The sequence below is a fragment of the Triturus cristatus genome, chromosome 6 (genome assembly GCF_964204655.1).
Source record: "Triturus cristatus chromosome 6, aTriCri1.1, whole genome shotgun sequence".
Taxonomy (NCBI): Eukaryota; Metazoa; Chordata; class Amphibia; order Caudata; family Salamandridae; genus Triturus; species Triturus cristatus.
The window spans coordinates 171093769-171119228 of record NC_140589.1 but is presented as its reverse complement, the minus strand read 5'-3'; the positions used below and the strand labels follow the sequence as shown (position 1 = coordinate 171119228).

At 43.4% G+C, this 25460-nt stretch overlaps 1 protein-coding gene across 1 annotated transcript in view; it reads right to left on the bottom strand.

Moving 5' to 3' along the window:
* XKR5 (XK related 5) overlaps nt 1–25460 on the bottom strand; it is a 217016-nt gene that overhangs the window by 22082 nt on the left and 169474 nt on the right. The window contains exons 4-5 of the mRNA XM_085610441.1: nt 21418–21627; nt 11777–11946 (exon numbers count right to left, since the gene is read on the bottom strand). Of these exons, the coding sequence (XP_085466567.1) occupies nt 11777–11946; nt 21418–21627 (380 nt within the window). The remainder of the gene's footprint in view (nt 1–11776; nt 11947–21417; nt 21628–25460) is intronic.

The following is a 25460-nucleotide window of genomic DNA, read 5'->3' as shown; positions in this document are numbered from 1 at the left end:
GGTCACAGATGCCTCAATACAAGGCTGGGGAGCTCATATGGGCCAGCTTCAGGTACAAGGTCTCTGGTCCGAGAAGTTATCACATCAACTTCTTGAAGCTGCGGGTCGGTCCATCTGGCGCTCAAATCCTTGTATCCGTCTCTTCAATCCAGCGACATTCAGATTCAGACAGACAACACAACATCGATGTTCTATCTGAACAAGCAAGGAGGCACCAGGTCACGAGTCCTGTCTCTGGAATCCCAATCTATTTGGCAGTGGCTGCTGGGCAGAGGTCTCTCAATCGTCGCAGTCCACCTTCCAGGAACCCTGAACGTGCAGGCAGACGGCCTCAGCAGAGACTTCGTAGAAGCGCACGACTGGGTGCTCAACGAAGACGTCCCTCAGGAGGTCTTTCGGCAATGGGGAGTGCCGGACATCGATCTGTTCGAAGACGCGGCAAACATGAAATGCCCCGTCTTCGCGTCCAGATTCCCCCAGCAGGGATCAAGGGGGAATGCACTTTTGATCAGCTGGTCGCAGACATTGCTGTACGCTTTTCCTCCGCTCCCTCTAATCTCGGCGGTCATACAGAAGTTCTACAGGACCAACACCAGAATGATCCTGATAGCGCCTGAGTGGCCACGCCAGTGGTGGTACCCGGATCTCCTCCAACTGTCAGAGGTTCCACACCGGAGGCTGCCCTGCCGCCCGGACTTACTGACCAAGAACGAGGGGAGAGTGTTTCATCCCAACCTCCCCTCCCTCCGGTTGACTGCATGGCTCCTGAAGTCATCCAGTACGGACATCTAGACCTTTCAGCTGACTGTATGGACATTCTTAGAGAAGCAAAGAGGCCCTCCACCAGCAAGTCTTATGCTTTCAAGTGGAAGAGATTTTACCTTTGGTGTAGGGACAACGCTCTTGATCCGACTCAAGGTCAAGAGCAAGTGATTCTTCCATACTTACTGCACTTGGCAAGGTCAGGCCTGAAGCACCCCTCTACCAGGATCCACTTAGCTGCTATCACAGCTTATAGAAAGTCTCCTACACAGACCTCATTCTTTCAACTGCCTGTAGTCAAAGATTTCCTAGAGGGGCTTAAGAAAGTGTTTCTACCACTGAGGTCCCCTTCACCTCCCTGGGAGCTTAACATTGTCCTCACCAAATTGATGGGTGCTCCTTTCGAGCCTATTCATAAGGCATCTTTGCAGCATTTGACCTGAAAGGCTGCTTTCTTAGTAGCCATCACTTCAGCCCGCAGGGTAAGTGAGATTCAGGCCCTGTGCTGCAAGGAGCCTTACACGGTTTTCCACGCCAATAGAGTGGTGCTGCGGACTCATCCGAGTTTCCTGCCCAAGGTGGTCTCGGATTTCCACATCAATCAGATTATCACGTTGCCCACTTTCTTTCCTCAGCCAACCACTCCCCCGGAGAGAGCTTTACATTCTCTAGACCTCCGGAGGGTATTGAAGTTTTACCTTGATAAATCCCTTCCACCAAGGAAGTCGGACCGGCGCTTTGTCAATTATGGTTCAACAAATACCGGGCTGGCTGCTTCCAAAAGATCTATTTCTAGATGGATCGTCTCCTGTATAGCCTTGCCATACCATCTAGCCAACAAGGTTCTGCAGGGCAGACCACGAGCACACTCTACCAGAGGGAAAGCTTTTACTACAGCTCTCCTTCGCAAAATTCCTATTTTTGAGATTTGCAAGGCAGCTACATGGCGCTCGATACATACCTTTACACGCCATTACTGCCTAGATTCAGATGCACAGGCTGATGCCCAGGTGGGGCAGGCCTCTTTGAGAAATTGCATAACTGCTGTTTGATTTTGATGTTACTTCATGTTCTATATGCTCTGTTGCTCGTCTGCGAGACTTTGGGTATGGGCTTGCTACTCTATTCATAGATTATGACTATTGATGAGTATCCCCTGGAGTAGAAGGATTAGTTACTTACCTGTAATCCTAGTTCTCATCCAGAGGTATACTCATCAAAGTCATAAGCGACCCACCCACCTCCCCGGACGAGCATTCTCTTCAAGTTATTGTTTATTGATTGCAGATCTACTCAGGTCAGGTGCATATGCACCGTCAAAAAGAACTGACCTAACTGCCACCTGTGGTGCATCATGGGAGCAAGGGGTCTCCTGCAGGTTTTAAAGGCACGGTACCTCTATTCTAATGTCTTAAAGGCAAGGTGTCAGTTTTTCTTTGTTTCTTAGTACTCTGCTGGAGCCTACAGGCAAATGCCTGCAATTACAAGTTTGCTTTATGGCAATAATGCATTATTGTATGACAATTGTTTAGTGCTTCCATTTTTCCTTATGGGTTAGGAAGGTAGGGGTACTACAATACAAAACTATGTAATTTCAGCATTTTTGCCATGTTGGAAACATTTTAGGCTGCATGTATATGTTTTCACATATGCGTATATATATGTATATATATGTATTTTCTATATGCTCCGGGATCCAGCACATGGGCGGGGATTATTCATAGATTATGACTTTGATGAGTATACCCCTGGATGAGAACTGAGTTTATCTAAGACTAAACATTCTTTTCATCACAGACCATTTCATTGGTCTCTCCGACATCACCCTCCACTCTAACAAACTGACAAGAATGAAGCGTTATCATCTGCTACTACTAAAACTGCCTCTTTCTAGGTTTATTCTTTTGATATGGGTAGAATTTGGTGGACTACTCTTGACATCTAGTGACGTGTGAAGTTCTTCTTTTACCCTCTATGCAGAGGTCTGTAGACAAGTTCGCAACTTTGCAAAAGTTTATGTTTTGCCACATCTGTGTATAAAATGTGCCTTTTACAACACTATGCCTCGCATAAATCCTTATTTAACTCCACTAAACTGTTGCGTGTGGCAGGGCGTTCATATGATAATGCATGTTGCATGCAAGACAGGTCTGATTGCATATAAACATGACTGCATCTAATATGAACAAATGTGTGTACTAAGCATAAGGCTTTGAAAAGCAGACTCATCACTTGAATGGTAATGGTAACAATAGGTTCTTGATTGCCATATTTTCTGTACAGAATATTCCACATTTTTGACAACGTTCAAGCTAGCACACCAGAGTAGTGGAATGATTTTCTTTTCTCTACTGGGTATGACAGCCTGCAAGAAGATGATCGTGAAAGGAAGAAAACAGAAGTTAACCTTGCACTGTCTCCCGATAACCTTGCACTGGCTCCCGATCCAATCGAGGGTCAGGTTCAAAACCTTATGTCTAGCTCACAGAGCCATCCAGCCCTGTTAAAAACCATGGGCACTCCCTATGTCCCCAATATATCTCTCAGGTCCTCATCAGACCACCTCATGAACACCTTAAGGATCAAGGGCCATATGTAGGAAGCCCAATACCGGTCGGTAACGGCCGATTTTCGGTAAATATCCCGTTACCGACCGGTATTCAGGCTTTTGGTATGTAAATACCGAATCCTGAAATGATATGTAGGGGGAGTGTGTGGTTGTTGTGGGGATTCGTTATTTACCACCAACTAAAAGTTGGTGGTAAATGACGAATAGCTGGAAAAAAGCATTTTTTTGCACTTTGAAGTGTGCAATGTTGTAGACATACATGCCCTTAGGGCATGTATGTGTGCCACATGTGCACACATGCAGGAATCAGGGGTGCAACAGGGTGTCACTGTGACACCCTGCCACCCTTGATTGTGCTCCCCCCATTACCGAATCGGTATTTACCGATTCGGTAATGGTAACTGGCTTCCCATTGATTCCTATGGGCCTCCTGGCCCATAGGAATCAATGGGAAGCCAGTTACCATTACCGAATCGGTAAATACCGATTCTAAATTACCGACCCCTTCCGAATCGGTAAATATTACCGATGGATTACCTACATATCATTTACCACTTCATAAATACTGAATCGGTAAAATTCGGTATTTATGAAGTGGTAAATGTTAGGCTACCTACATATGGCCCAAAGAGAGCTAAATGGGGAGGGAGATCCTTTTCATACCTTGCTCCAAAACTCTGGAATTCTACGACTAAGGAATTTGCTGGGAAGCTCCTGGGCAGCCAAGCGCTTTACAAATTCTATAAATAAAATAAATACATGAACTGGTTGTTGAAGCGATGCTGAAGAACTGTATTCCGACTGCTGACTCTGTGTCAGCATAAAATATGCAGGGACATTACATATGGATGCATGTTAGACAGCTGTCAGCGTTTAGAATATTACGTAGGGAACAGACTAGTAGAATAGGGATGTGTGATTAAATAAGATCGGGATTTACCTATCATTCTCCTTGATTTGCATATCATCGGCTGAGTTTAGTTTATAACAATCTGATCATTTTGATCAAACACTGCATAAAATATAATCAAATATTAAAATGAAATCATTGATGTGTTGACACTGATTTTGGGGTACAAGGCCAATGGTTCCACTTTATCATCACTTGAAAATAAGAGATTCTCAGAAATATTTGTATGACTCCTGGCGCTCCCTGTCTAAAAGGGCATAATACCCCGAGTTGGAAGTGAGAGACACCTGCCAGTTCCTCTTTTCTTTAAACAGGGCACATTTCCTTTTGGATCCAAGGGGAATCAACTGGATGTTAACCCAATAATATTGTGGACAACATGACAAAGCAGGTCTCCATAAGATATACTTTAAAAAAACTGCCTCGTTTTAAGTTTGGTGGCCTAGCAACCGCAAAAATGAACAATGTCTGCTGCTTTGACATATATTTTATGGGAAACATCGGTTACATCGCGGTGTTTACACCGCAATACCTTTACAACGCAGGTATTGCAACGCAAGTCATTACAATGAGTTGCGCTGGATGGTGCTCTAAGATAAGGAATAGTAAGATTTACTATTCCAACACCTTCCCTACTGTATCGTAGGCTGGAGTTGGGATAGTAAATCATACTATTCCGAAGTCCAGTGCCCTCCAGAGCAAGTCGTTGTAACGACTTGCGTTGTAATGCCTGGGTTGTAAAGGTATCGCGGTGTAAACACCGCGATGTAACGTTGTATTTTCATATTTTACCCCCTCAAATGCCTCCCACATGCATGCCTAAAGTCACTGTGGTAGAGGCATGAAAAACATACCCCTAGCAGCAAGTCGACAATGTCAGAACTGTTATCATGTATCCGAGTCAGGGAGAATTTCCCAAAAGGTGGGGGCGGTTCTGACTTGTATAACAAATGGCTCTGATGTGCTGAGCACTTCTCCCTAGAAAGTGGAGGACATCTGAACTTTTTTCATTTCGGGACCACCATGGCTTCAATGATGGCCGGGGACAGAAGAGACTGTGTTAGATATAGTTGAAAGAGCAATCCTTCATGGAGCAAATACTGCTCAGCCCTTTTTCATGGAGCCAGGTCTACCAAGCAAAATTGTTCCCTGTGCTAGTTAGTGCTCCACACAGGTAACAACACAAATGACCACCCTCTAAATGGCACTGTGATTCCGAGAGGATGGACAGTTTTTGGAAGAAGCGAATTTAACACACATCTTTCTTGTTCTTCTCCTGTACAATGCCATTGTACATAGGAACGCACCGCAAACAGTAAGATTGGAGAGAGCAATTCAAACATTTCCAACTTGGCTGGGTTCAATTAGAGTGAAAAATAATCTGGCTATTTTGCAAAAATTCAGATCAGAAAAACGTGGCATGTGTGAAAGTAAATAAGATATTGTAATCTAATTATTCTATCTTTTTCATTGTGTGCTACCTTGTGCCCTGACCTGCTCCTGTCAGGCTGTAATATCTACAAATGAATGGGTACAGATCCCGCCACATGTAACAAGGTATGTCCTTGTTATATGTGGCGGGATCTGTACACATTCTTTTGTGGATAAATGTGAAAGTAACCCATGAATCCTTGCAAACTGCAGAGAGTACAAATCACTGCCCCCCCCCCCTAAAAAACACCAGTGAAATAAAAAAGCCACTCTTCAGAAAGTTCTTTTATTTCAGAAACTATATCAATCTCTCTGCACCTTTTTTTTTTAAATTAAGTTTACTGGAGTAACAGAAAAATACCGAAAAGGATGCACTTCCTAGGAAACAAGCAATCTCCGCAAACAAGCAAGCATACACTAGAAGGAGTCAGACCAAATGAACATGAAAATGAAACAAGGAGCACTTTGAGCACTGAACCTTAGTAAATCCTCGGGGTGCTCAGTGCACGACAGATCCGTAAGCCTTTATTTGACTTGGTCCCCTACGCTCATGCTAAACACCTTAATGGGAACAGACACTACTTTCATTTCCGTGCTGTTTGTCCTGTGCATTAGCTCACTGCAGATCCTTCTTTCCAAAAGCATCGCTTATGCTTTAATCGCTTGTGAAACAGTAAATCACAGCTCAAGGCGCTGGAGTCAGCAAACTGCACAGCAAAGATCTCAGAGGGGCCTGGAGTCTGCTGGGAATGACTGCAATCAACACAGCGACTGCCTCTATTATGCACCAGAAGAAAACTATGGAGGGCTTGGTTACTATCCAGGAAACTCTTTGCATCTTAGACATGGTGGGTGAGGAGTAGGGGAAGAACCAAAAAAGAAGGGTGCCACCCATTTTGTTCAATACAAGTCTGCTGGGTGGAATTGGGTTGAGGCTTGATTTGTAGTGTTGGTTGGAGGCTGGGAACAATTAGATGTACGTCTCATTGCAAGAAAACCCTCAGGCGACCGCCCAAGAGCCCGAATGGCCAAAAAGGCCTGATGAAGCTCGACCGGAGCAAAAAGAAATGGATAATTGGAAGTTCTGAAAGCCATATGAGACTGTGCTGTAGGGCTATGAATCAGCGCTCATAAATGGCAGATGTCCACTGGCATTTATTCTCGTCTGCAATCCTCAGGTCATCTTGAGAGCAGTCTCAACACGCCGGCTGTGTGAGATGTGGTAAGCACTAGGGTCCTGAATTTGAGGATAATTAGGCATTTGCTCCCAATCCAGTCAGCCCCAGGCGTTGAATAATTTATTCTAGTGCACCAAGAGACTACATCATTTGTAGATAATATCTTGAAAATGTAACACCACTTCAATGTTTTCCAAACACAAACTTCCAATGGTTCCATGTTTTAAGAAGTTACGCTCTGGAGGTAGAGCATTCTCTGTATACAGCCTCTAGGTACCAAGGCGGCAGAAGATCACCGGCTGAAACGATGCTACAATGCCAGGTACAGCAAAGCCTATTCGATAGTAAGCGGCACACCTAAAAACTATGTATAGAATCAATGGCTGGAACACAGTAATTCCCTAGAACATATCTTTATGTGGTGTCTGTTTTGAGAAGCCTGTCCAACCATCACCTGCTTTTTAAGTGGGCGGGTTTCAGCGCACAAGGCCTTGTATAGACAGTGTTGGTATCAAGCTGTTGACGCTTCCTCTTCTCTAAGACCGCTTTGCCGAGCATGGCAGCAGGAGGCGAGTGACTGGTCTGTGCTGCTGTCCCCACTCTGGTTCTCCTCCAGAATGTGGCTTTCTCTGCCAGTGTTGCTCCCTAATTTATCATTTTATTTTGCACATCCTTGTTTGCTTTTGCTTGGACCCAGGTCCTCGTGCATACCTCTGTCTCCTGAATGGGTGGTTCTCTGGTGTCAGACCTTCGCCTGGTGAGTCACAATATTTTTACCGCTTTTTCAGCTAGACTAAGCCGACTCTTCATTATTCCACTTTGTTTTCTATTAATGGGTTTATCAGACTTTGCCAGTCGGTGATTTAATCCTTTTTCATCCCGAATCAGTAAGTTGTGCTTATTATGACATAACTTACCAAAAACATAACTGGAATTTATCTGTCTATAGATTTTTATTAATCCACTATTATTTATCTTACCCAGATGCTCCATCTGCCTCATATATTCATCATCATCATACTTTATTTCGGCTGGGATGGCATAAATGTTTTCCACATTCACAGTTTTGCACCAACATACAGTGTATGAAGCTACAAAAGTGAACTGTGGATGGATAACGGCATAGCTTAATAAAAAAGACAGATGGACAAATAGATAAAATGCATATGAATACCAATATTGCAGTTAAAATTTCGATGTATAAATACTAAGAGGACCGAGCACCTGGAGGATATCCTGGTTAAACCGTGTCTGCCTGGTTCTCATTAGCGCCTCTTAAGGTAGCATATGTCTGTTGTCCAACATTTTATAAGAGCACTATGAGGGAAATATCCAAGTAGAAATTGTGTTAGACCCGTCGTAGTTCTCCCGGTCCACAGACCATAAAAAGTGCAAATGCATACAGTATAGTGAAATTAAGGTGCTTACAGTTTCACATCAAAAGTTCTATTACATAAATAAGCTGTGCAAGGTTAAAACTAAGGGATGAAAAAGTTAAAATCAATAAGCTCAGTAAATATCTGCCTAAGATACTCAGCAATTTTCAGAAAGGATCTTCGGATAGCCCACAACTTGCCTAAGAATTTGGCAGCGGCGCATACTATCAGCAGGCTGGTATCAGATTTTAAAATGTGCAGTTCTACTCTATGACAATGAGTACCGAGGCTCTTACAGAGAGGGGCTAACCATCTCAACATTGGGGCTCTACAAAGTGGACAAGCGAATAGTATGTGGGCTATTGACTAGGCAGCTAAGGGACATCCTGGGAGACATTCGCCAGGAGGCTGTAAGGGAATTCACCGGAATGGAGCAGAATCTAAATTGCATGTAGAGCTTTCTCTCCAACGGAACTGTAATGGCCTCTAATATAGCTCATATTTTCTTGTCATTTTGAACTAAAGAAAATCCGATGTAAGACAGCCCCATTATTGATAACTTAAAGAAGACTGGGCCACCCAGTCCCAGTATTGTTTTGTAATTAGGACCTTACTGGGAAGTAGTGCAGGGTCCCTAACATCCCATAGTCCCTTAAGCCCTATTGAGGTAAGCAGGCTTTTCAATTTGTTAAACCAGCCAATTTTCTTAAAGCGGTCGAGGGCAATTACCTCAGATAGAGCAGCGCCATACGGGAGCAACTAAGGAGTACTCCTAAGACGCAACCAAAACAGAAGGAGGCGGAGCTTGGCCTTCTCAGTGATAAGAGGTTCTGCCCATATCCAGCCTAAGAGAATGCAGAGGGGTGCTTTGTGGGAGTGAGACCAAGGCTCTCAAGAATTTGTTCTCAGTGATCGGGAGACCATTCAAGGTTTCATACCCCCACAGTTCAGCACCATCATAAATGTGAAGCAGAGCAATAGGTCTGCTAGAGGAGGTCCTATACTCCTTTATCAGAGCCTCTGTGATCTGTCGGTGTTGCAAGGTTCGCTTTACTATATGGGGGTTCCATGAATGATCATCGGAGAGGGTGATCCCCAAGTACTCAAAGGTATTCACTCTCCCCAGGGCAACCCCCACTCCAGTGTGAGCTTCCCATTAAAGATTTTTTGGGGATTGATCATTAACAAGGTAGCTTTCGAAGTGTTAATCTCCAGCCCACGTATAGTACAAAAGGCCTCAAAGCGAGCAAGGAGCATCTGTAGACCACTCGGGGTTTTGGACACCGACAGCGTATCGTCGGCAAATAAAAGTATTACTACATAAGAACACCCCCAAAGGTAGGAGCGTCTGCAAGAATTTTAGAGAGGTATTGAACGACTCCATTGATGAAGAGCGAAAAGAGTGTGGGGGCGAGTACTCAGCCCTGCCCAACCCTTTTGTTGACTTGACTCGGGTCTGTTGACTGTCCTTGGCTGCCCCAACGGACTCTTACATAATTGGTCTCATGGAGACAGATGACTAGTGATAAGATGTCAGATGGAAGTCACATCTCGTTTAAGACTGACCAAAGCTCATGCTTTGGGACCAGGTCAAAGGCAGACCGTAAATCGATAAAAGCAACATAAAGGCTTCCCTGACCTATGACCACAGTTTTCCATACCAATAAAAGGAAGCAAAATGCCTGATCAGTAGTACTGATATTTTGCCTGATTCCAGCCTGGAAGGGGGACAGAATGTTAAAGTCACTACACCAGGCCGGTATTTTCATGAGAAGAGCGCGAGCAAACACCTTCTGAACACAGTCTATCAAACTGATAGGCCTGTAGTTTGTAGGCGAGGATCGACTTTTTCTTCTAGATTTGGATTACCTCAGCTCCCTTCCAAGAAGGTGGAATAGGGGCGCCCGCTGCAATAACATTTGCAAGATCTAGAATATAGGTAGTCCAGTTCTCAACGTCGTTAAGGAAAACATGTACCAGAAAGCCATCAGGTCCCGCTGCCCTGGCCCTTCTGATGGAATTTATACTGGACCTGATTTCAGCTCCTGTAAAGAAATCAGCAGAATATAGATGCCGATGGTCAAGAGTATAGGCTATACCATCGGGATTATGGAGCTCGGAGTATAATGTAGATAAATGATCTTGCCAGGCTGCGATGGAGATGTTGTTAGTCGGAGACAAGGGCATGGTGGAGTCCCCTTAGTGACTAATAGCTAAAATTGTTTTGAATCGTGTCTATTACAGGCGTCCCTGAATCAACAACAAATCGGTTCTCCTCACATTCCCTCTTTGCTCTGGGCCGAGCTGCCTTATAGGCATTTCCTACTTCTCTCAACTCGATCAAGTTATTTGCCCTAATAGAAACTACTAGTTGGTGTCTAAGGCTGCTGCACTCCTTGTTGTACCAGGCAAACTGTGACCTAGTCTTCCTAGTGGTATTCTTAGAACGTGACAGTTCTCTAAAGCGGGAGGCCAACAGACTAAAAAGGTGGCTATGGCATCTCGTGACTTTGCCCAGCATCCCGTGTTTGCAGCTAGATATCTTAGTGATGCTGTCAAGAACGTTTGATTTGATTACTTCGAGTATGTCTCATTAAGAGATATCCGAGCCCAATTGATTCGTCTGTTGTCATTGGAAGGACATACCAACCAACGGGACTGGTTGAATTCGTACACTTATCCCAAGATTATACCAGGGAAAGCTCTAAGGCATTATGGTCGCTCTCTGTGGTGGTCCCCGCCACCATATCATCCATCATATTAGCATGTGCTCCACATTAATTGTGTCACACCTTTGTTCCAAAGTTAGTCTTCTTCACAAGTGGACGTGACTTCTATAGTTCCCAAGTCCCTTGGATACTTCCACTCATGACTTCTTTCTCATTCTGTAGGGCTGCTTCATTCAAAATATTGGTTATACCTTTTACGTCATAAAATGAGTTTCAAACGATGACGGCGCTATAACTTTGGACTATCGTAACTTCTACCGGATTATTACAGCTGGAAGGATAGACCTAAACTGAGGAACACTTCACATGCACACTTGCAAGAATTTTGACAGCCATTTATTTTATATGCGGCTCAAATGAATTACACTATTTCCTGCACATTTGACTTACACCATCATTGTGTAATTTCAGCTTTCATATCTGCAGCAACTTTCGTAAGATATGAATAGATCTAATGGTCTTCAACACAAAAAGTATTTTTAAAATTAGAACATAAATATGCTGTTACATTGTACTTTGTCTGTATCAATGTGATAAAAAGATTACCACTGAACATTTTTTTTAGAAAACACACTTGGCCCGTATGACCTATAAAGTGTTATGCAGTCAAAAGACTGCATGACACTTTATAGGTCATACGGGCCAAGTTTGTTTATCTCTGAATTATTAAGCAACTTACTACTTACGATACTCGAAGGAGCCCTTGTGCCAGATGATGTATAGAGTGCAATAAATAAGCCAATGTTTGAAAATGAAAATCACAAGTGTCTCAAAACAACATACATGGTATCCATATAGAGAAAACACCAATGCGGACTTACGGAGTAAAACATGAGGACTCTGCATCTGGATGCGCCGTCGCGGAGGTTTATGTAACAGAAAATATACACTGCGCCCACGAGGATATTGAAAATCTTCCAGTAACAGGCCTTATGAATAATATCCGTCTGCTGAGATGCGAGCCAGAAGGACATCACCAACCAGTGAAGACCTGCCAGAAAGAATGGGAGAAAGGGGCACGTGAAAAGCAGCACACGCACACACGGATCTGCGGGACTGGAAACCATGTATGAGAGGAGAGGCAAAATGCAAGCTAAGCAGCGAATTGAATAACCAGTTAGGAGGAAGACAATCGGAAGAACGTGACATGCACTGAGAATTGTGAATTTAAGGAAGCATGGTTTAATCAAACATCATTCTAGATCATCTTTTTCAGCACGTGCGTGGGTTGCAATGATCTGGCATTTCAGGTGCACCAGTGACAAATTACATAAAAAATGTTTTGTTTGTATATTAACTACTGGATTTCAGGATACAATAAATCAAGCAAAAGACATATCCACTGTATGAATGCCTAAAGTTAACAAAGCTTACCAGGCACAAGAGACAACTATTTTGAAAGAAATAAAAAATAAAGTTAGGCACACTTCATATTGCACAACTTTATGTCCAATAGCATTTAATAGCAAGTCATACTGAGTAAAACATTCATGTTTCAAGAGCACCTTAACATGGTAATAATCTGATAGGAACTGCTTCTTAAGGACATTTCACCACAACTATTCAAATATCTCCACATCACAGGAGCAGACACCACTCCACCTGCTTGCTATATGGGGGTGCAATCCCCTGGGGGCTCCCTCCAGCTATGAAGGTAGTCCTTGCAACCAAGAGGGAGGCTGAGGCGACCATGGGATTGAGTGGACAAATCACCCGGAAGACCCCGCCCACCCCCTCTTTGGGGTGGCATGGGCCTGCACCAGGTGGTGGGATTACAGGGGTTTCAACACTAGGCCATTATCGGTATCTCCCGACTGGAAGATGTGCTCAAGGGGAATTAATAAAAAACTGTTGCCAACCTGCAGGAGGAGTTCCAACTCCACAAGACTCAATTCAATAAATCTCTTCATCTCTGCCATGCCCTCACACCATACTTAGCCCGTCTGGAGGAGATTCCAGAGTTCAATCCTCCAGAAGGTAAAATACTGCTGACACACATTACAGATCACAAGATCTCTGCCGTATACCGGTCCTTAGTCAATAATGCTCCAGATACGTATGGGCCCGCGACCTGGGTCCCATGGACTGGAAGGATGCGCTGGCCTCTGCCAGAGAGGCGGCCATTGCTTGCCAGTACCACCTCATTCGGCTGTGGCACCTACATAGAGTGTACTATACAAGGGAGCGGCTCTGGAAGAGGGGGATGATTGCATCCGCAGTCTGTGCTACCGGGAGGACAGAGGTGACATTTTGGATAGGTGTTTTTGACTGTTGGGGAGGGGTATGGGAGTTCTGGAGCTGGCATTGCCACAGACCCCAAGGTGCGCCTTGCTTCATATATCAGACGACATAGTTGGAAAAAGGTAAGTGCGGGTACTGCTGTGGCTGGGCCTGGTAATGCCCAAACGGGACATCATGCATCCTTAAAAGAAGCCAGTGCTCCTACACTGGAGCTGTGGAAGTCAGGTTTGGACCACTGCTTGAGTTTGGAACACCCTATTTATATAGCGCCACGTTGCCCCCAGAAGTATAAAAAAAATCTGGGAGAAATGGGTTACTCACTGCAGGACTTAGAGGCGTGCCCCGGGTGACGCTCGAGGCATAGATCAGAACCTTCATTGTATGACTGCATTTTCTGGGGTGGAGGAGGAGTTGGGCCGGGGGTAGGCGTGGGCAGATGTGGAACACTGACTAAGGTGTTTCACCCATGATGTGGTGTTATAAGAGGGTGTTTTGTTAGTATTTTTGGTTTGAAAACCCATTTTAACTGATGAAAATGTTGTCATTATAGGTCACGGAGCAATACCTGTCGATGTCCATGATCTGTTTGCATACCAATTTATATGCAACTGCGGTTGTTGATGGACGGATATATATGTATGGGTTTGTTTGTTTAAAAAAACCTAATAAAAAGCTAAGGTGTTTCACCCATGATGTGGTGTTGTGAGAGGGTGTTTTGTTAGTATTTTTGGTTTGAACACCCATTGTAACGGATGAAAATGTTGTCATTATAGGTCACGGGGCGATACCTGTTGATGTCCATGATCTGTTTACATACCAATTTATATGCGACTGCAGTCGTTGAAGGCTGGATATATATGTATGGGTTTGTTTGTCTGAAAAAACCTAATAAAAAGCATTTGAAAGAAAACATATCTCCACATCACTGGGAAAGACGATGAGTGGAGTAACTTTGTTTTTTTAATCGGATGGGACAGAGAATAAAAATCCATATTCTCTCGCTCTTGGTCCACAATGTATGGAGTGGTGGCTACCTGTCCAATCAAAGTCCTTTGTCATTGGCATAAAACATTAAATTAATGTAATTGTAAGTGCAAAAACAGTGCAAAGATTGATATGCAGTACCTACACTTTGGCCTACCCAATTTTACTGATTTTTACCAGTACTCACATTCTTTGGGGGGAAGCGGGGGTTCCAGATGTCTATGGTTACACCATTACAGCTTTTAGATCTTGTCTCCAATGTTCACAATGATAGCCAAGATGTATAAAGCAAGACTCCGGACTACTAAAGATACATTAATGACTATTCTACAATGTATTGCCATGAGACAATTGTCCAAATACGTAAATAGGAATCCTGTGTGGTATTCATTAATGCTGATATAACATGTTTCGTTCAAGAAGCAGTGGATTAAAAACATTTTCTGTGGTTTAATTAAAATAAACTTACACGAACTATGGGTTTTTGCCTAATGTACCAGTGCTATAAATTGGGTTATTAATAGTTAAGGGTGTGATGCCTGCACACGTAACAGGTCCACAACTTTCCCTTACTGGGAAACAAGCATCCCATTGTAGTGCTTGACTCTGTGGGTAAAAGACACACAATTGATGGATGGAATGCAGAACAAATCAAAACATTCACCCCCAGTCAAGAGATCTGGGTTAAATCCATCATTCTTTTGCTCACCATGCCACCCCAGTTTAGACCTGGCCATATGCAAATCAGTCTTGACCCTGTGCCTCATGGGAACAGTCCCACCCAAACTGCCAAGCCAGGTCCTCCCTGGACCGGAAACAAGCATCCTATGACCAGTTTCGGGGTTTCACCCCTCTTCAGCCAGGACAGCTTGAATCCAGTGGCATAGTGAGCCCGGGACCTACGTCTAGGCATACCCAGCGCACTTAGGGCGAGAAAGCAAAAGACACAGGGCCCGATTCACAGAACTAACTTAAGACAAAATCCTAAACTTACTACTTTTGGTATTCACAGAAGTTAGGATTTTGTCTTAAGTTTGTCTTAAGACAAACTTAAGACAGACTTAAGACAGTCTTAAGACAGACTTAAGTTAGGATTTTGTCTTAAGTTTGTCTTAAGTCTGTCTTAAGACTGTCTTAAGTCTGTCTTAAGTCTGTCTTAAGTCTGTCTTAAGACTGTCTTAAGTCTGTCTTAAGACTGTCTTAAGTTTGTCTTAGGACAAACTTAAGACAAAATCCTAACTTAAGTTAGTTCTGTGAATCGGCCCCACACAATTGATGACTCTGTGGGTAGCAATTCAGAGCAGTCCAAGGCCTACTTAATGGAGGAGGTCTCAGTTAGTAATCACCATTCACTGGCATGCAATATTAACACTCAATAAATGATTGTCCAAACAGTGTTTTTCTTTGAAAAAGGAAAAGCACACTTATTACACACACAACTAAATACTGCACAATTAATTTCAAATATACTCATCAGGCACATAGAAATACCTTTGATGTCATACTTAAATCACATTTGACACCAAATATCACAGTACCTCCCCACCACCTATACCAGATAAAACATCATTATATAGGGGGTACCACTTTGGTGTCTCAAACAAGGCCATCGTGAGATACCAGTAGCACCCAGACACCTTCAGAGTAGCTCACAGTCTTAAGTTAATTTCTAAATAAGCACAGGGTCACATTTTCCTGTTAAGTTAAAGAAAGGCTGTGTTTATTTTACAGTATTATCATCAGGCTGCAGATAGCAGGGCTTTCTAATGAGCAGTGTGCAGTCAGATTTATGACCCAGGCTGGAGGGAAGGCACAGATGTGAAGAACTGAAGCACTGAGATATTGAACTCTTGAATAAAAGTCCTTGTAAACTCAATATTGGAGCGTGAGAACAAAATGATGTTTCTGAATGCTTTTAAATGGGAGAACATTAAAATGAAAAGTTACCTTAATGATTAAGTTAATGCTTCATTTTATTTTTTGACCATTTCAAAGTGTCGTATTTACAAACAGCAGGCCTCTTGCTTCTAATGGCCAGTAGACAATGTGCCATATTTAGAACTGAAATATACAGTTGTTTTTTAAATGGGAGAAATTTAAAGTGCAGAAAAATGTTCTGTATTTTAAATATTTTTGCAGAAGTTCTTTCTACACTTTTAATTTCCACAAGTACATATGACTCAGACTCTCATTCCCTCATACACAAATATGCCATTTATATGCTCATATGTTCATACATCCCCAAAGACCACACTCTCACTGACACACAAGGCAGCCTTGTCATAGTGCCCATAGTCAAACTATTCTTTTTCAAACCATAGCATCTGGCTCTATGGATATTAGCCTTAAAGTCAATGAAGCTGGGCATGGGGGTGTCTGGTAACATTGTGTGAGTTGTTTTGCTTTTAGTAGCTCACAATGATTTTCACTGATCAGAAGCAGCTCTCGCTACAGAAAACGTGGGAGACTCTAAATAACGCAGGCCTACTGGCTTTTTTAAAGGGTCATCACAACAATTTATAAGACAAGCCTATTGGCTTTGTCAAAGATTACTACATCAATAATATAAAGCCAGCTTTGTCAAGTGTTCATCATTAAAAGACCAATAATCATGTCATCAAATTAATAATCATGCTTGTTGTCAAAAATGCATTTGCAATGTTTGTGAAAAATCACTGTCAACAATACACTCTTAAGAAAGCATTTAAAATCAACATAACATGTATCTGGGTCTTCTTATGCACTTTTTAGGCCACTTACCAAAAACAAAGAAAAAGTCTAACCAGGTCATGCATCCTTTGAATTGGGAGACATAGGGTTAATTTTGAAAGGTAGCCAGAGAGAGACTGCTGCAAACTGACAGCCCCCAAACACACCCTTAGGGCTGTTGGTGGTGCCTCTGTCCAACTGAAGCCACCACTAGCAAGAGCCATGTATGCAAATTAAAACCAACAGAGCTTTATGAGGAACTCCCTCAAGAGCAGTAAATATTTGATTAGAAGTTCTCCCATTGCGATCGAGAGAGCCATGTGCCTTTTATTTATTTTTTCATTGAAATGGGGGTGCCTAGTCCCACTCGGGACACCCCCAAGGCAAATTTTGAGTTGGGGGGGGGGGGGAGCCCCGAGGCCTTAACGACCCCGTCTAGCCAACCGCGCACAACTGCATTGCTGAGCGGGAGCCGGCAACATCCATTTTCTTGCTCATGCTGCATGGGAGCACTTTCTTTGTGATCCCACAGTGGTTGGCAGCTTCCTTTCTTCTGGGTAGCAGGACCCGTGATTTGTCTTTGGGCCCGGTGTTGGGGTCCCAGGCCCCCTTTAATTGATGCTGGCCCGGGGGATGGGTCCCCTCTCTGGAAGAAATAGTTAGATACATTTTGGGCTGACCCCCGGGCACTGGCCTACCCGGGGGATAATTACTTAGAAGAGTGGCCGTGGCCCACGTGCTCCATTTCAGCGAAAGGTCTTACTGATGAGATATTTACAAGGCCGTAACTCAAGCGTGTTATGCCAATTTTGACAATCCTGGGCTCATTTTACTCCCAGTGGAGAGCTCTAGCCACCAGGAGCATTCTCAGTAGGTCCCCTGGGTTGCACTCTGCTGGGAGCTGATTTTGCTGGCTACCTGCGCAAGCCTTCTCCTCTGTTGTCTTCTCCACAGACCCCATGGCCTTCTGGTCATCTTGCAGGGCACCTGGGGGTAGTGGAGTACAAGTCTTCCCTATCTCGTTCTCCGGGGGTTTCAGAGGGTCAGCAGCACTGGTCTTTGGAGAGACCCACTAGTCCTGGGGTCAGCTATAGACAGAGTCCTTCGTCCATTAGGGCATCAAGAGTCTTGTCCTTCAAACTGTCCCTGGTGTTTCTGATGTTGCAGTCCATGTCCAGCTCTTCTTCATGTTCTGTGATGCCACTTACAGCTTGTTGGGTGGGGGATTTTCCTTTGTCTAACCATTCCCCTTTCCTGGGTTTGGCTCCGACAAGGCTAGTGACACAAAAAGCTGTTGTCATTCCTCTTTGTGTGTGCTGGGGAAAGTCCCTTTGAAGTGTAATCAGGGCAGGGCTCAAGTCCTTCCCAAACATTCTGTCAGAAAGACCCACTCCCTTTACACCCAGGTCCCTTTGTGCATTGTCTGGCTCCTATATGCATTTCCCAGTGTGGAAAGCCATTACCAGCCACGGTAGCTGGAAACTCCCAGAAACTTTGGGCACAAAAATGCCAACATTCTAAAAGTGGCATTTTTAACATGAGAATTTCAAATACGACCTCACCATTAAAGAGGACTTTATGTTACAATTCAAAAGAGTGTGAGAAGTATTTTTCTAGCAGCTACCAATCCGAATTTAGCATTTAATAAATGCAGCAATGTAGCCCAATTATTCCCTGTGGTATCCACCAGCTTAGTCACAGGGAAAATCGTTTTTGTTGATACTTCACTGTAAGGACATGTAAGTAGCAAGTCAGGTCTCTAAACTGGAATACAAGCAACCTAAGACCGGTTTCAGTCTAGTTGGGTCTCTTAAGTCAGGTGCAGCTTGCTTCGAGTGGCACAGTGATCACAGGACCCCGATCTGGGCATACCTGTCGCACTTTGAGTGTCACACTGAAAAATACAAAAAGAGGTGGCCTGAATACTTGAATTATTCTCAGTCACTGATAAGGACTCGGGCCACATCCCAGGCCATCGTTTTTATGCCCATCATGCCACCTTCAGATCAGACTCAACCATAAGCAAATCAGCCATGGCCCTGCTCCAAAGAAACAGTCCAACCTGACCTGCCAACACAGGTCCTCTCGGAACTGCTAATATTTACCTTCAAGTACTTTAGCAGCGACTGGCAAAAAAAAAACAATGACATCATAGCTTTTCAGTTAAAGTACATTTTAGGCATTACCTTGACAGTTGGGTCTACAATATAAACAAAAGTGCTTGGTATACATTAAAAACTGAGAGATACGGTTAATTTAGTTGAGTATCTACACATGGGAATCCATTGTGAAACTTCAACAAATAAGGAACTCATTCAGCATAATGTTCAAAGGGACATTGCTTTGCTGTGGAATAAGTCAATAGTATTTTTCTAATTATTAGAAGTTATGAGCGAGCAGTGGCATATCCTATCTAGGACAATAGAGAGTGAAAGATTGACTATTTTATTTCAATTGAGCCTTGTTTTATTGAGAATCTAGGAGGCTGTTAACTTTAGTTTTTCTGCAGATATATATGAAGTGGGGAAAGTTGTCATGCCTAACACATTAAGTCGTTTATAATACCCGTATTAAAATGGGAGTGTGTTTGTATGATGTGTGAGCTGACTTCAGTTCAAAAGGAATTAGTAAATTCAGGGAAAATGTGTTTTCCAGCAGGATGTAAAATGTTTACGTTGACACTACTAATGATATGAGATTACATGATCGGTCACTATACTAGGGTGGCTTCTACAATCGTACTCAACGATAAGCGGTTAAGAATATTATCCACTGTATCGTTTAAAAACAAATTATCTAATTAAATACTTGATTTAGTAATTTTAATATAAACAATGAATGGGCACTTCGAAATAATAACCCTAAGTGAGTCATTCAAACCATTCCCAACCTGGACAAAACATCTAGGTTAGTCCAAGTTTTTGCAGATGAGGAACAGAGGCATCGCATTCACTTAATTACAGATTCCACCAGTGGTAAGGCCAGAATTGTTCCTCTTTTGGGGGACCCAACCAATGAGGCAGCACACTACCACACTCATTCAGCCGTACTCGTGGTAATTGAACAATAGCTCATAGACCAAGATTTAAACCTTCATGACTGCAACATCCACCTGGTGGACAATCCTCTGCGGAGACAGGCAGCAAGTAGAGTGCAACAAAACCCGAAATAAATAACGCCATCCGACAGTAACGCCTACTAAAAGCATAATGCCATCCGACAGGAACGCCTACTAAAAGTGTGAAAACACACACACACGCACGGACACACACACACACTTTTTTGCTCTGAACATTTCATGCAACGCAGTGTTACTTAACTGTGTGTAGATGTTGAAGACTGATTGTTGAATGTGCGCCAGGGGATATTGGAAAATATGTATATGTGTCCATTACTTTTGACAATCTGCCAACAAACCCTGCTTTAACCCCATTCCACTTGACATATGCTTCATCGCACACACTGAAATCCTTACTGTGCCCCATATATTACCACAGCCCTTTACTTTCAACAGAAAGGTATAGCAAACCTTGAGGCACAAGCCCTGGACATGGGAATTACAGTACTACCATAAAGGGACATCAGAGAGCGAACTCAGGGTGGTTAAAAAGTGATATACAAAAAATGAACATTTCATAACATAATCGGAATATGGATCAACTTGTACATAATGATTATACTCCAAGATCTTAATCGTATATTAATATAATTTTTCAGCATAAAAAAAGAACCAGGCCCACTTTTGAAAACCAGAATCCCCATTAAGTTGGAAACATTTTGCTAATTAAATAGCAGCTCTGTAGAACACATATACCACTTTACTTCACAGCGGAAAGCGTCACAGCTACTATTCACAACCCAGACTTTACCCCTCGGCAGCTGGTTATTAAAGATGAAACCTTTTTCGGATCATCTCGGAACTGACTCTTTTTTGGGTGGTAAAGCTACCATTTTCAAGGAGAGCATTGATTCCTGAATGGAGAAGCCTGGGGTAGTGCCTACACCACTAGAGGTATAGCATGTGTGGTGACTGCACCACTGTTGGCAACCTGGCAGAGTAGATGGTTTCTCCAAAGAGTATTTACCACATTCCTAACGGGTGGCATTTTAACATGTGCAGTGATTGCCAGTCGCTGCCAGCCGAACACCTCCCATCATTCCTGCAAAAATCCGTCTTAACATTTGATGACTCAACTTTACCAATGTGTTTTTAATAGAGCTGCAATCAGCAAAATAAACCCAACCAATAGTGCATAAATTAACTATGGTAGCATGGACATCACTTAGTCTGAGTGAAAATGTAATCAGCGCCTTGATACCTTCGAGTTTAGAGCGCAATATAAGTTTCTTTTTCATTTCAATTTCATAATATAAACCTACATTAAAAAAAAGGATTTCCAGTTTCTCAGTTTTCTAAACCGGTTTCTACTATTTAATATGTTTCTTAATTAAGTTTCTCGGGCATCTGTAGGTACTTGAAATACCACCAGTTTTATTAAGACAAAAAGCACACAATCAGTGGTCATACCTGCGACTGCAAAAGTCCAGAAATGGTGCACCCTGGCAAACACAGCTAGGGCCATGACGCGGGTGCCAAGCATCCCCATCCGCCAGAGCATCTGGCACAGCAGGGCGGCCCACGGCATGTAGAGGTGCCCCGGCTTTAGGAGGCACATGAAGCGGCTGTAGGACACCAGGGCCCAGGAGAGGGACAGCAAGGACAAGCCGGCACTCACACCTGCGAACACCAAGCAACATGAGAAAGTGGATATGACAAAAACTGCTATAACAATACCTGCCAATTTTAACAATTGCAATTTATTGTTTACACACTTAACCATTCATTTTCAAAAAACAAACCTGCCTTGTTTCATGATGAAACTGCATTGCTTGAGAAATACTGAAAAAATTACAAATGAACCTGACAATTAATATTTGAGTCAGGGCTAGTGGTGGAATTGAGGACAAAGGCTGATAAAAGAGGAAGCAATTGTAGGACCTGTGCTGATTTGATGTAAACCCCTGGAGACGTCTTCTGCTGCATCGCTTACACAGTTCCGGGTACCAAGTACCGCCTGATCAAATGACACAAGAAGATGCAAATACAAGATTTGTGTCACAGGGTGAAAAAGAGAGAGTTACTGACTTGAATCCAGACATGACTTCACAGTATCCTGGCTGCAGGTACAGAAATGACCGGACTAAAACCTAAACTTCCTCGATCCCAGGCTGTGGACCTGTCATTACATTGCAGTTGGGTATAGGGGGCTTGCTGGAGGAATCCTCCCACCTGTTTGCCACAAACACAGGATAAATCTGTAGAGGCGAGGACCCAGGAGCAAACAGCACAACCAGAGGGAAGACCATATAGGGCCATCCTGACCTAGTGGAACCCTGTAACAGCATTCCCCCTCCATCATGATGAAAGATTGGAGTAGCGCCATAAAAACAACTCACATAAGCACTAACTGCACAGACCTCATAAATGGAGGTGGAATGACTGGCAGATTGCCTGTGGAACGGTGGACACAGAACACTCAAGGCCAGTGCGTTACGAGGCAGTTCGGTAAGGCGGTCAGATGAAGCGGTTTATAAATAGAAGCACTGGCTGCACCAACAATGGTAAAAACTAAAGACATTCAACTAAAGTGAGTGTAGTTATGCACTGCTTTTACCACAATGCATCTCGGCAAATTGTGTGCTGGGAGGCCAGGCAGTATGCTTCCTCCCCCATTTGTGACTGGCTCTTAGTTGAGCTGACAGGCTCAGGGATGCACCCGTGCTCTGGGAGGGGTACAGAAATTTGAGAAGACTGTGAGCAGCTTTGCCAGCATTCACAAATTCAAGTTGCTACTCTCTACTGAAGAAGGACAAATATCCTGCAAAACGTGTTTAGAGATACACAGCACTGACAGCACCAACAATGTTGAAAACAATACTTTCAACTAAAGTGCTGCAGTGCATTTACCACAATCCATATGGGTGAACTGTGTGCTGATTTGCCAGGTAGTCTCCCGCCTCCCCCTTTTGTAAAAATAGAAGGTGAGTGCAAAACTGACAGGCTTATGGCATCTACTGGTGACAGCCACCACCCAGAATTTAAGACGATGTGATCTTGGGACATGGAGCGAAGAGAGAAATTGTTGGGCCACTGGTAAAGATTGAACCTTTCTGGCTTCATAAGTGGCAACTTATATTACCCCCCAGAACAGTGTAAAGATAGGCTCAATAATTGCAAAGAGGCAAAGAAGACACCAAAAACACTGCAGCATGGTGCGGGACAAGATGCGCCCATTGCCCCAGTAAGCAACAAATAGCTAAATATTCTAAACTCACGCTGGCAACGGACACACACCCACACTCTTAAACGACATGACATCGCAGGCCGGAACGACTACACCAATATCTTACAACAGCAACCCTACAGGTAATAGGGAGCACCAGAAAAGCCCTTGAAAGAAGGATCAGTAATGTGGGGTCAGATGTAACCCTCATACGGCAGGATATAAGGAATGTAGTGTAGAGAGTGACCGAGGCAGAGGGACGACTCAGGGAACACAGACACCGTGAAGGAAATGCAGACGAAGTTTAGGAAACATCAAGCATGACTACAATTCTAATGGCAAGAGAGAAGGATGCAGAACCTGGAGCAAAAAAGAAATAACCATCGCTTTTCTGGAAAGGGTGAAAGGCAACCAACAAGACTAATTCATACACAACGGACTCATCTCTTGGATGCTCCCAAGGAAATTATCAAGAAAGAGGTCACCAAAACTTTGACTCGGAGACCTCGGCTAGGGCCACCCCTTCACCCATCTTTTTCCCCACCAGATCATCATCAGGGTGCTTAACTTTAAAGATAGAGACTCGATCCTTTGAATGGCTTGCACGAAGGGCACGGTCCATTATGAATCCTCTCAGATGCTCATTTTTCCAGACTACACAAGGAATGTCCATCACCAACGGATAGGATTTGCGGAGTAAAACAGAACCTACGGGCAATGAACTAGACTGATCTACCTGGTGAAAATAAGGACTTTATTCCAGGGCAAAACATATTTTTGCAAAACATGAGACTGCATGGGATTGGGCAGCTGAAAAGAAACAATAAATGAAGGCCACCGGACAGAAAATGATCTATGGGCAGAGGGCCTGGACGTCCACAGGGACCTCTGGGGGATGTGGGTGGCATTTGACAAGGATTGGAAAGGCGAAGCAGACCATCTCAATCCAGAGGTGGAGGGGTGGAGGGTGCAACACAGAGGCTCCCACTAAGAGGAGACTCTGGCCGATGCAGGTATGACAGTATCCAGGTCACCTCACAGAAATCTCAGAAAAACTGAGACGTAGAGACATATCTACCCAAAGTAATGCATGTATATACAGAGATGATCAAACTGAATCAATACAATACAAATGCATTTATTTTGATGAAATGGAGCTTCTATGCTTATCTGATCAACAAACACAATTGATAGAGATGTGGAAAATGATCTAAATGAGATTTTATAATATTTTTCTATCCATTATACCAAAGTCAGCCTAAGGAATAATTAGGCTGGGCAAATTATAGTTAATTCGTTACATGACAATATTGGGGCAACAGCCATGCCATGCACTGGTGTGTGTGTGTGTGTGTGTGTGTGTGGGGGGGGAGGGGGTCGAAGTTCCAAAACCGCTGCATGGTAATATGGGTGGGGGGTACAGCTGGGAAAATATTGTTCTGTTTTTTTGTCAAATGGGTAAATTAAACAAACTGCATATACTGGCGTCTACCTTACCAATGGCACAGAGTCTACAAATCTGAGTAGACATAACAAAATGACACGTACATTGACCCTTGATGTGGAATGTAAATGGCTTAGGGAACAAAATTGAGAAGCACTACTACACCAAAAAGCAAACCTGGTGTTCCTGAAAGAGACACACCTGGGAGGTAAATTCATCAATAGTTTGAAATATAATGTCCTAAGTCGTTAAAGATTCACTACTGGGTCTTGAGGCAAAGGAATCCTACAAATAAATAAATGAGGAAAGAATTGACATCTTTTCATCACATGGAACCATGGACAGACACAAGTAAAAGATACACTGCGGTAGGGGGAGAATTGGAGGGAGAAAAGGTACTGTCACTAAATATGTACATGCCATCAGGGCAGCAAAACAACATTACAAATAATCATTTCACAATGGGCGGTGCTATCGCAAGCACTAACAATAGCGGGAACATGAGACAAGATAGATTCATAGACTCTGTAGTAAACAAACACTGGGAAACCAATTAGCAAACTATGCAACTTGCCCCTGCAATGGATTTAGTCATTGTTTGGCAATCAGTACACACCTATGATGAATGTCCCCTATATTACTCTGAGGTACACAGCTCCTATTCTTACATACCAACCTCAACAATGTACAGATTCCCCCCCCCTCCCAAGAGACTGCACGATTCAGGTAGAGGAGGACGGTTTTCGGTATCTAGGTATATTTATAACCACTGATGTCGGGAAGCGATATGAACGAAACCTGGTGCCTCCATTGCAGAGACTCCGAAGAGATGTAGATGTCTGG